The 12,502-nt window shown below is 34.3% G+C and overlaps 1 protein-coding gene across 2 annotated transcripts; it reads right to left on the reverse strand.

The window, feature by feature from the left end:
* Positions 1 to 4,292: 4,292 nt before the first annotated feature.
* LOC18105965 (uncharacterized) lies at positions 4,293 to 11,275 on the reverse strand. 2 transcript variants are annotated; one of them, XM_024586355.2, is made up of 6 exons: positions 11,108 to 11,275; positions 8,321 to 8,925; positions 8,015 to 8,170; positions 7,744 to 7,791; positions 5,656 to 6,326; positions 4,293 to 5,319 (listed from the first exon to the last, which is right to left on the reverse strand). In XM_024586355.2, the coding sequence occupies exons 2-6, from the start codon at positions 8,859 to 8,861 to the stop codon at positions 4,720 to 4,722; spliced, it is 2,016 nt and encodes a 671-aa protein (XP_024442123.1). In that variant the 5' UTR covers positions 8,862 to 8,925; positions 11,108 to 11,275; the 3' UTR covers positions 4,293 to 4,719. The 2 variants fall into 2 exon arrangements, with proteins under 2 accessions (XP_024442123.1, XP_024442121.1); XM_024586353.2 differs by having other exon boundaries at positions 8,321 to 9,113.
* Between the last annotated feature and the right edge of the window lie 1,227 nt (positions 11,276 to 12,502).

Below are 12,502 nucleotides of genomic sequence, written 5' to 3' on the forward strand. Positions count from 1 at the left end.
CGCGTGTTTAGAGGACGCGCCGCCATTGTTCTGCAATCACAGAGGGTGCTCAGAATTTTCCAGCACTGTTCCCGAGGCTTTATGTAATTTTCAGACGTGAATGTATATTTAGATTACTACTGTTGTTTGATCTGATTTGAACTTTTGATATTTTGTAACGTGAAACATGGTTGTATGTGTAAAATATAATAAAAGTGAATGTGTTTTTTTTTTTAATTTTTATAATAAAGCTGCCAAGATAAAATAAAATTTAATATTTTGATTTCCTAATAAATCCTGAGTTTTAGTTTTGGGAATTAATAAATCCTGTTATCCCGTTAACCTGAAGTGTCACATTTGCTCTGTTCTTCTCTTCTTCCCCAAGTTTATTATTTGCATCTCTTGTCGTCCAACTGGATTGGGACACTCCATATTGAGGTCGTACCACTTAGCTATCCTGTTTCTGGATTCCTCTGCTCTTGATCAAAGTAGAAGCAAGTGCATAGTAAGATGCACCGATGAGTTTGTAGAAGTCCAAGCTCTCCTGTTCTGGATTCCTCTGCTCTTGATGAATGGAATGACCCCGACTGCTGCTATCGAAGAAGTTCTTTCTTGAGAAAATCACATATAACCTTTGAAGGCAAACGAGTAGTGTAAAGTGTGGTCAACGCTTTATCAGAAATGATAGTATCTAAACATTTTGTTTAATAAATGATATTAGAATATGTTTTGAATCATTTATGAAAAGTAGCTTTCGAGATTTTAAGTTATAATTCGAAAGTTGTTTTTTGTAAACAATTTTTAACAAAAATAAGTTAAAATAATTTTATGTCAGGAGTGAAGTTATTAGACCAGACTTGGGAGTTGACCTGTCAAGGAGCTGGGTTACACGGGTCAACTCGGGTCGACCCAGAAAAATTAAAAAATTCAAAGTTTTAATATTTCATAAGTAAAAATTAAGAAACAATCCATGTGAATATATGTTATATATATTATAAATAATGAAATTTAAAATATTATTTTAAAAGGTTTTGTATCTCACATTGAATATGTTATTATTTTAAGTTGAAGTGTTTAAAACAAAATATTTTTTATTCCATATTGAAAAAACATAACTTTTTTTATGAATATAAAGTATATATACTAAAAGACTTCAAATTCTACATTAAAGTTTTTTTTTCCTTGTAAACATAGAGTATATATATACTAAAGGACTTCACATCCCACATTGAAAAAATAAAATATTGTTCTAATATTTATATAATGAACTTTAAAAAGGGTTAATAACCAACTAAAAATATAAAAAAAGAGGAGTCTTTTGCTAGGAGAAAAAACAAATTTGAAAAAAAAAACATCGAGTTTCAACCGAGTTTTGCTAGGGAGTCTGGGTCACGGGTCAACCCGGCCAGTCAACCAGGTTTTTTCGGGTTTTTGATTACCTCAGCCTTTTGACTTACATGGACCGGTCCAGCCACTGGGTCGACTCGTCGGGCCGGTCCAGGTTTAATAACTATGGTTAGGAGTATATTTGGTAAAAATGATTCAAAACAATTTTTTTAAAAAAAAAATACTATAAGTTAAAACTCATAAGAAACTTAAAAATTATAACTTTTGAATAAAATAGAATTTTGACTCCATTTTGTAACAATTTTTTAATTTAAGTTAAAAAAATATTTATACACAAACATATCATAACCCATTTCTGGGTTATTTCTAAATTTACCTATTTTTTTTCAAAATAAAAACAAAAAAAATAAAATAATAATAACAAGAAGACTAGTGTTTTGACAAAGAAAGATGAGAGGATTTCAAATTTTGTGAAAAATCAAGTTACAATTTTGGATAATATTGGAACCCTAATTGTATTCCATTATGCCCAAGACTAAAGAAAAAAATATAGATTCAAAGTCAAAAAAATAATTAGTGAACAAATCAATATAAAACAATTAAGTCCAAGGGCATAATTAGATTTTTAATAAGCTAATTTGATTTAATTATGGGTCAAATAAAAAGTTTAATCATGTTTAAGAATTAATTTGGGTCTAATTAAAGGACTTAATTAAGTGCAAAGACTCAATTATACTTGAAATAAGTCAAATTAATTTTATTAGAAATTTAATTGGTGAAAAATTAAGTTTGAGAGTCCAATTTAAACTTAATTGAGAAGATTGAAATTTACGGTTATCAAATTTAATTTTTATAAAATCAGTTGGTTGAAATCTAGGATAAAATCATAAAAAAATTTAAAATTTAATATTAATTAAAAGCTAAATTAAAAAAATTCACATCCAAATTCTTCTCAGTCTCATCTATTACGATCTCCAATGATCCAAAATCAAACCACTAAAAGTTATTAAAATATATCTCGGTGTTTTAATGTGATTGACGATCCATAAATACATTAAAGGAATACAACACCTCAAAGCTCTTTTCCCGTGCGTGTTATAATGATTGAGTGATAGCAATGTTTCTGCCAAAATTGCTATGAAAGGGTTAATTTGGGTATGCTCATATTCCATAAATGCATTTGTAGCTTAGACTGATGTCCTCATTTTCAGATGGAAAAAGAACTAGACCAAATATAGCGAAAGCTACTAGTTTCTACCGTTCATTTCCCAGTTTTCCTTCCTCGTCATTCTTCTTCATCCTGGCTTCGATGGCCTTCATTCTAAATCCTCCATCAGCTACCCTACACTGGCTGACTTTTCCCAAGCACAACAATCTGACTGCCTATAATGTTGTATTTTTAAATATTTGTTTGAAATAGATCTTATGGCTATTATTCGAAAAATCCAAGATCATGTCGTATTCCTCCAATATAGGTGTGATATGGATATCCCTAAAGGTAAAACACTTATAATTATAATTAGGATCCTAAAAGTTCAATAGAGCATTTATAGATTCTGTATGTAGTGGTAGTCTCATTAGCTGCACAATCCTTCCATATTGTCTCTCAAAGATAGTCTCATCAACGTATTTTAAGATGGGTAGCAATTTTTCCAGGTCATTTATCATGTGATTCACCTTTGTAATGTTTGGTAATTTACTAGCATAAATTGCTAGACAGTTTTCTTCATAACTATGCCAGCTCAAATTCTTGCGCAAGTTATTAAAAAGATAGGTATTTTATGAAATTTATGATTTCAGTTCAGAATCTTGCAATTCAAGATTAGCATGATAGGTTTTTCTTGATGCAAATTACAAGTGGTATATATATTCTCAAGAACAAGTTCTATTCGTTAAGTGAATATGAGTAGAAAGATTTCAAATTAACCTAGTTATGGTCTCTGCAAAGAGAATATGGGAATGGTGGGCATTATCCGGATTCAAAGAAAGTATACTCATCAAGATAAGGTTATTGTTCCTTCAAAATACTATACTGCAGGATTCCTATTCAACTCTTTCATATTGTTCCTAACCACGCTTTTGAAAAAAATTAATTTTGTTTTTGTTTTAAAATATATTTATTTTGTTTTTTATTTTTTATATGATGATATCATAAATAAATTTTAAAAAATAAAAAAATATCATTCTATAATATTTTCAAGCCAAATGCAATTTATGTTGGTGGGAGAGACCACTGGTGGTGGCTCTGATACCAATTGTTGGTGGGAGAAACCACTGGTGGTGGCTTTGAAACACTCGGAGGGGATAAAACACACTGTTTTATTTCAAGAACAAAAGCTTACAAACACAAAAAGCTTAACAATACACGCCCTCTCTCTTTCTCTCTAGTGTTTCTCTCTATTCTCTCCACACATAATAGCATAAGCTCAGCTTGCTATTTATACACAAATTCAAAACAAGATAATTCAACCTTCAAGTGTGAAGGCGGCTGGCGGCTGCGGCTGGTGGCTGGTCGGTCACAGCTGGTGGCTGGCTGGCCGGTGGTTGCCTTCCTTGACCTTCTAGATGGATTGAGTTTAATACAACAATTTATAAAGAAAACGTTATTATAATTCCAAACATTGCCTTAAACAAAAAAAAAGCATCAGTAACCTCAAAAGCAACCATTTTTAACCAACGCATCAACCTCAAAAAGTGGCAGAGGAAAATCAGCCTCCAATCGCAGCGGAAAAAGGGCGTCTGGAATTAGCAAATACTGGTAGCAATAAGGAACTTCTACGGCAGTAGCGATTCCAACACAAAAAATAAATCAAGGCTTCAGATAATTTTGTTATCCATGCTTTGATGGTAATTATGATCGTTAGAGCATGTTAATGGAGAATGTTTTAAGGCCAAAGGAGTATCGGTAAATCCTTTATCACTTGGGGAAGAAGAAAAAGAACAGAGAGAGAATGTGACACGTCAGATAACAGGGACAGCATGATTTATTAATTCACGAAAACTCTCAAAACAAAAACTAAGTGGTGGTTGCCGAGAAATTTCCAAAACACCTTAAATATATAATGATGGTGATTAAGATAATCAATGATGGAATTTCTCATTGCCAGAATGATTTTGCCCTGCTTCAGATTGGATCACAAATATTTTTATTTTTCATTAAGTGTCTTAACTGATCATAAGAGAAAATGACAGAGGCACTGAGTCACATAAAGAAGGGTTTGTTACAAGGAAAACGCAAGTAAATACTTAACTGAAGACGATGGTAGGTCTCCAGACACATATTGAAGCAAACAGGTACTTTTTCAAAATGCCAATCGTCTTCTTCTGGCCTTCCCTTGCCTGAAATGGGAGCGGAAAGGGAGGTGGAACCAAGGTAGAGACTTCACGACTTCCTTATAGAAGTCCTTCATAGTAGTCATAAATGCGACATATAAAGGGAACTGCATTACTGCAAATACTGACACGGGAAGGAAAGCAGCCATGGACATCAGACCTCTGGTCCATGACTTCTTCAAGCGAACGACTAAAAGAAGTGCATGAAAAAGCAAGCATGGTTGTCATCACTGAGAAGAAGAGCAAAGTAAAGCCCAGTATCAGTTTCCGAGGAATATTGTGATAGAATTTCTCGCATTCGAAAGGAGTGGTGAGGATAGAAAGGAACATCACAACTGAGGTCAGGGAGCTCGCCAAGGCGGTAACATCCAAGACAGTGAAAGCTATGAAGAAACGGTCGTGAAGGAAAATGGGAAAGCCACGATCGTCAGAACCTCCAGGTATAGTGTAAGCGGCAGCAAAGACAACGGTGGCCAAAAGAACGGCTACTGCTGAGCATGACTGAGAGGTTTTCTCGATCCAATCTTGCGCCAACTTGAGTTGACCTTTATGCTCCTCTTGGAAGAGCTCGAATGCAGTGAAGTTGTAATTCTTGTCATTCGGAACCACCCACAGTACCCGCTTCTCGGCCAGAGAAGGTGGAACCACCCTCTGCACTCGCTGCACCGACAGAGATCATGGAAACAAATTCATCAGTGTCGGTGACGTCATTTATTATAGGAAAATGGGTTTCCCTATCATTGGCACATATTCTCTTTTTTCTTCTTTTATTAAAGAAACAGATTGTGCATTAAAGTACAATCTTACTTTACTTATTGCAAGGCATAAAGAGCTGCATTTCACTGATTTTGAAGTAAATTGAATATAGGCAAATTGAAAAATGTCTTTAATTTCACTGTAATTAACGAACAAATATTACTTATAGCTAGGAATAAAGAATTGCATTTCATAAAAATATGGCATGGGTTACGATTGTAGTAAGAGCAGCTAGCTCACCTTGAACCATTTTATTTCTTCTTGTAGCTGGAGAGCAGGGCCGGGCTTGGCTCCTCCGCTGTAGTGCTTCACGTGTGCAACTTGGTGCAACAATGTGAAGCCATTATTATCTACGCTCGAACTCATCCTGGTCACTAGTAAGTTCTTTTTCCTCACAAGACGGAAAATCTCCCGCTGTCGATGCATCACGGCCAAGTGCAATATGTTCTGCCCCTTAACATTAACAAGCTCAATAGCCTGAGGAAATTTATCAAGTATCTCTTCAGCAATCTCTACTATTCCATTACTAGTTGCTATAAACAGCGGGTTTGGAGGCGAAGGAGGCCTCTCTTGTCTTCTATTTTCTTCTATCATGGGTTGAACATTTTCATTATTTTCCACCTCTCCACCTCCCCCTCCTTTTCCAGTGTCCACTCCTTCTCTTGCTCCCTCTTGTCCTTCGCCTCCTCCTCCTGGGTTTCCTCTTCCTCCTGGGTTTCCTCCCCCTCCTTGTCTTTCACTTTGTCCTCCTCTTCCTGCTTGACCAGGGGTCTCGATATTAACTTTGGTAGGCTTCACTTTGATAGATTGCCACCATTTACGCTGGTTCTTTTTGATAAGCTCCTTGGCAAGTTCCAATGCAGATTCATGCTTGCGCTTTTCTTTCCGGATTCTTTCCACCACTGGCCATCCTATCATGTTTCTTCATATGTGAGATATACACAGAGAGAGCTAGCTATAATGAATTTTATGCAAATATGAACAGGGTAGTATACCGGAAAATATACAAAAGTTCAACCTTGGTGAGAAATGCACGAGTTTCTACTCCTATGTCACTTTTCCGGAGATTCCCAAATAGAAGGCTACTGAAAAATCATTCACACAGCAGCAGCTGACTGTTGCTTCCTATATGTATGTATGTATGTATAATTAGTATCACAAAAGGATTTCTGTTCTGGCTTCTCCTATTCTGTTAGATGGTTTTATTCCTCAACATGCCTTTGCAAGTTGCATATGGAGAAGGCACCACATTCAAATAAGATCGATGGAATGCTGAGCGCGTAGATTTTTTTTTTGGATTCGAGGAAACCCCATCCCTGAAAAACGTACTTTATAGGCCCAAGTGAGCGAGTCAAACTCTGGCTGTCCCAGACTCTTACAAGAGGTACATGCCCTGACTCGAACTCGAGACATGTTATGCAAATCCCAAGCCCTTTGCCATCACGCTACGCCCCTTGAAAACAACTAAGCACGCGTAGATGAATGAGGTTTGGTAAGCACATCAACAATTTCACCATATCACGGAAAAAGGAGAAATTATTATAGCTTGAAAAACTGGATTCATAGTGAGACACATAGCCGTGAAATTATCACATCATAGAAGAGGAAGAGAAGAGGCTGAAATTCCTAGGTCTAGAAAAAAGAGAATGGAGCCTTTTTAGCTCAGCAACTCGGATCTTTGCAAATATAACCATAACAAGATCCATTTTCTTTTAGTCTAATCGGATCAGAAAAATTTAATATTTTCTCTTATGAAACTAGGAAACCCATTTAGACAAGGAAAACCTCCCAAATCGGCGAGGTCAGGAGTACTCCCTCCGTTCAAGTGACACTCAGAAAGGAGAAAAAGGTTTGTGTTTTATTTGGATAGATGAACGGTTTTTTTTATTTAAAAAAGATAGTTTCTAATGTTCTATCCATACTGTGATCTGAAGGCCAGCTTCTCTCATATATTTTCAACAATTTTCCAAGTACACGCATGTGTTGTTCAAAGGATTAATGTCAACATTTTCAAAAAATTACCAATGAAAAATTTATCATTAAGTATTTTTGTTTGTGATTTTATTAATAAATTCATTATTAATAAAATGATAAATATCAACAAAAAATTCTGTTGATAAATATAAAAATATGATAATGGAAAGATTATATGGATTAATGATGAATTACTGTCAATGAGGATTTTGTTGCATGAGCAGTGCGGTTGTTGTTTATAGTTGCTCGATTTTAAGACCACAAGAACCAGGGAGCATCATCGGTGCAAAATTGTTACTATCAATTTAATAGTTAGGCTGTCCAAGATGGCAAAATAGTTTCAATCTTCAGTACCTTTTTTACTCCGGCTCTGGTCGCCATCACCCTTTGCAGCGGAAAGGCCTGCAAAAAACTCACAAATTAAGTCAAATCAAACCTTCTGGGATTAAAGTAGCGTAAGTAATTTAACATGCTCCAAGGAAAAAAAAAATAGAACTCGAAAATCAGTGTTTAATCAGCCGGTTAAACAGCTTGCCTTGAGAGCAGATGTTCGAGCTGGGGTTAGCTTATTAACGCTGATAATATAAATAAATAAATAGAAGAAAAAATGTTGCATCAAACATACAACGGTAGAACAAGTTCGTAACGGTAATTGGGCGCAGTGCATATCCACTCTTGAAAGCACTAGGCATCCCAGCAAGGACATGAAGACAGGTCATTCCCTGATCGTCCTTCATTTCATAAAGTGATGGATCCAGGTTCAGCAACGTCAGAGCAGTGTCTGCATTAGAAAGTATAATGTCATTTTACTTTATTTTTTCTCTAATAAATTGTAGATTTAAGTTGTACCTAAAGTGTTTGGGGATGAATGTGTGAGCTAGATGTCTTAAGAGTATCGTTTGAGAGAGAATAAAAGGATTAAGAACAAAACCAAAGTGTTGTCCTTGGATGGCAGCATGAAGAATCGGCTTTGAATCTTCTCTCTTGCGGTGATCCTCTGATAGCTTTCCCTCTGAGATTTGGCCCGTTTGTCCAGCTAAATACTCCACTATTTCTTTCTTACCACATGCAGCAGCTCTATACAATGGAGTCTCCCCAAGCGCGTTTTTAGTCTGAAGTTGCATTGAAGGATGAAATTCACCCTGTTCTTTAGGGGTAAACTTGAGTAAGTGCTGTACTGCTTCCATATTTCCAGCAAAAACTGCTTCATGAAGAACTGTATTTCCATACGCGTTCTTTTTTGTATAGGGATTCCCGAGCATTGAATTTTTTTTGGCAATATCGAGTAGAGTTTGAAGCGGCTCAACCTTTTTGCTATACACTGCCAGGTGCAATGGAGTATCTTCCGAAACCGTTACTGGAGACATCACGTAGATATTACTGATGCCACTGCAAGCATGAATCATCCTATCCCAGTCTTCTTCCAAGGCTGCTAGGTAGACAACCTTCGCTACAGTTATATATGTCCCCATTTGGACTTCTCGCTCGCTCTCTCTCTCTCTGTTTTCTTTTCCTTTTTGTCTACCTTAAAGTTCTCTGCAATTGCTTTAATAATTAGGAGCGAACTCGTAACGGCAAATTCTTGGTTCCAGCAAACTCTTCATTAAATACATTAAGTAAACAAAAAAAAAAAAAAACAAATATTTTAGAAGACTGGTAAGGGCGGATTAACATCTATGATTGTGCTTGGGAGGCGAATCCTAAACAGCCTTCAACATGGCAACCTGCCATTTAGAAGAGAAGGGAAAGAAAATTAAGAAAGGGAGATATAGACTTGATCTTTATACTTTGTTTAATCAAAGGTGTATTATTCAATGCCTAAAACATAATATATTATTCACTTTGTGCTCAACTGAATGTTCCACAATCAATTTTGATAATTTAGATTCGAAGCAATGCTTGCAAAAGGGCTATAAAGCCTGTAAATTCAGTACTCATAGTTTAGGAAATTTATTAGGAGGTTTCGAAATTTATTGATATTCAGTTAATCCATTCGTTGAGTACACTATAAGCCTCCTCACCAAGTGCTCATATCTTACTCGACCTCTAATCTTAAAAAGAAAGATCGATACCAAATAATTAATACAACGAAATTCTTGAAAAGAACTTATCAATTCCTAGAAAAGTTAGGCTAATCCCTTTTTTCTTTTTCTTTTTCTTTTTCAATAATATGGACATTAACAAAACAACTAAAAGACTGGGGCAGGTTGAATAGTGAAACAACTTACTCTTTTTTTCTCTCATTTTCGAACTTTTTTTCTCTCTCAATTGTAACTTTCTATAATCTAGTTAAAAGAAATTAAGCTTGAAATTATGGTTAAAACATTAAATGTAAAGATACAGGAATAGCAGATAAACATGAAAAAAACATATCACTAACCACACGTTAGGGATGCTTTTTGTTTTGGTCCAAAATTTTATTTTTATTATTTTTCAATCCATTGAACTAGAAAAAAAAAGAGAAACTCATCTTAAAATAATAAAGAAAACGAAAGTGGTTGGTTGACATCAATTTAACTGACCATAAAAAAGATCGATTTTAATGTCAAATAATTCCCTTTCCATTGTAGTAAATACAATAAATACAAAAAAAGGTGAAAAATTTTATTTTATTTTCACTTATTAAATACATTAAAATAACATCTTTACCCTTGAAATTAAGAAAAATTAAACCATGCATCCAGGGGTATTTGTTTTTTCCTTTCACATAGGCATTTTTGTTAATTTCATAACCATGGAGGGTAATTTGGTTTTTTTTTTTCACTTGATAAATTAATATTTAAATCTAAAATTTGTTGGTGCATGCAGTATAGGTGCTTGTGCCATTTAGTTGACGTGTGCAATACTCGATGGCCAAACTTATCCTTTCATTGTGTTGTTGAAAGCACTATTCCATCCTTTTTCTCTCGGTGTGGCGCATGACGATGAAGATGGGGTGGTTTGTTGTTGGTGTGTCTTTTTTTTTTAGTTTTTCAATTTCAATCCTTATTCTTTTGGTTTTTGATTTTTTTTCTTTGCCCTTTTATAAAAGTTCTTTTTTTGTTTTCAATTTAGTTCTTCAATTTTAATTTTTTATTTATTTTTTTTTCATTCATCAAATTTATTTTTCTTTTCAATTTAACCCTCCAAAAAAAAATTGTTTCCCTCTAATTTTTTTATTTCGATTTTCACTTTCATTATTTTAATTACTATTTTTTTTACTTCATATCGTTTTGTGTAATTGATTTTTTCTGATTTCATCCTTCAACATTTAATTTGTTGATGATTAGGCTTCGTAGATTTTCCATGTATGGTGTTTTTCAATCTAATGACCCAATTTACAGGTTTGAAAAGTTTATACAAGTTAACATGGACCGACATATTTTTTTAACTTTTTATTTTATTTTATCATTAAATATTAGTTTTTTTTTAAGATAGGCTTTGTGATTTTTTTTTTTAATGGAGTTATTTTAATCTCATGATCTACACAACAAAGTTTTGCGGGTTAATCCATGCACTGTTTAACATAGCATAAAAAGGGAAGTAGTGAAGCATGCAGGAAAAAAACTACCATCTAATTCTATATCATCATAATTCTAAGCACAACTACAAATGAAAGGGGAAATCTTAACAGAGAGCATAAAAACACACGGCTTTAATTGCTAGTGCAAATCTTCACTTTGAGAATGCATTGACCAAGGGATTTAAACAAGTCAGGAGTAAGCATATATATTCTTACCTCCCTCAGCCTATCCTTCACAATGTCGAATCGTCAGGTTCGCTACTCTGCGCCTCTGGCTTTCCTCTCCTTAATCTTCTAGTCCCACAGATTTTTGAATCCTAACAAATTCTGCGACGTTACAGCTTTAGAAAAGGATTGATCACTTTATAACCTGCCTACTGAAGCAAGACAAAAATAATAATAAATAGTAGTAGACTTGACTGGGATCGTGCAATCTTTTATTTAGCTCAGGAAATAAGTTTGGCCAACCTCGTGGAAGCATCTTAGCAGCCAGTTTTCAAATTGGGAAGAAATCCTCGTAAGAGTGTCTGCCCCCCTTTTTTAAAAAAATAAAAGGCAATTAAAACCACGAAGTAAGTGTTTCATAATGATTATAATGCTATATAACTTAATTTTTGATAATAGAATGTGATTTAGGGGGGTTTGGGAGTGTGTTGCTTTTCAAAGTGTTTTTTACTCGGAAATACATCAAAATAATATTTTTTATTTTAAAAAAATTATTTTTGACATCAGCACATCAAAAGGATCTGAAAATATCAAAAAAAATATTAATTTGAAGTAAAGAAAAAAATAAAAATAAATTAAATTTTTATAAAAACAATTTTGAAACAAAAAAAGGAGATACTCTTAATTTTAAAACATATTGAGTTCTCTTTTTTAAAAGAGAAAGAGAAGGGAATGATGCATCTGTAGATTACTTTTGGAATATCAAACGGTCACTTTGGCATTTTAGATTGTTTTTGCTCCTTTTTTCTGGGATGGTGACAACTTTTTAGATTATTTATTAATTAATGAATAAAAGGAATGTGAAAGCATCGTCAAGAACAACGAATAAAACTTTCATTCACTTATTACACGACAACTATGATGCATGTCTATCCAACAATGCGCACGTTCAAAGAAATGAAAAATACCAATAGCTTGACTTGGCTTTTTTAATGGAAATAGCTTGACTTCGGTAACAATGCCTTCTCACTTAGTTTTGAATATTTCAGTCACCACCGTACCATATTTTTATTATGAAGTATTGATTGTTATATATACAAATCGACATACCGATATAAAGTAATACAAATCTAAATTCTGAGCCCAAAACACATAAGGCCACATTGGATGCTTCGTGATACACTACAAGATTTCATAGTTTTACCGACGAACATATTCTGTCAGTATGAGATTCAGAGTTCGTTGGTAATTTTTTTATCGACTAAATCGCCGACGAAAACCATCCATCGGCATAACATTTGTCGGTAATACCGCATTCCTTCGCTAAGGTTGTCGGTAAAAAAAAATATCACCGATGGTTTTACAGACAGAAATTCTTCGCCAAAAAAAACCTTCCCGTTGGAACATTACCGACGGATTTATTCCGTCGGTGATAGTGGCATATAT

The sequence above is a fragment of the Populus trichocarpa genome, chromosome 15, assembly GCF_000002775.5.
Source record: "Populus trichocarpa isolate Nisqually-1 chromosome 15, P.trichocarpa_v4.1, whole genome shotgun sequence".
Taxonomy (NCBI): Eukaryota; Viridiplantae; Streptophyta; class Magnoliopsida; order Malpighiales; family Salicaceae; genus Populus; species Populus trichocarpa.

What these genes read in the sequence shown, in the direction of transcription:
- LOC18105965 (XM_024586355.2), bottom strand. Translation starts at nt 8,861, where the DNA reads ATGGGGACATATATAACTGTAGCGAAGGTTGTCTACCTAGCAGCCTTG. An exon ending in CATCCAAGGACAACACTTTG is followed by an intron (nt 8,171 to 8,320) that starts GTTTTGTTCTTA and finishes TTTCTAATGCAG; the next exon opens with ACACTGCTCTGACGTTGCTG. An exon ending in TACGAACTTGTTCTACCGTT is followed by an intron (nt 7,792 to 8,014) that starts GTATGTTTGATG and finishes AGTTTTTTGCAG; the next exon opens with GCCTTTCCGCTGCAAAGGGT.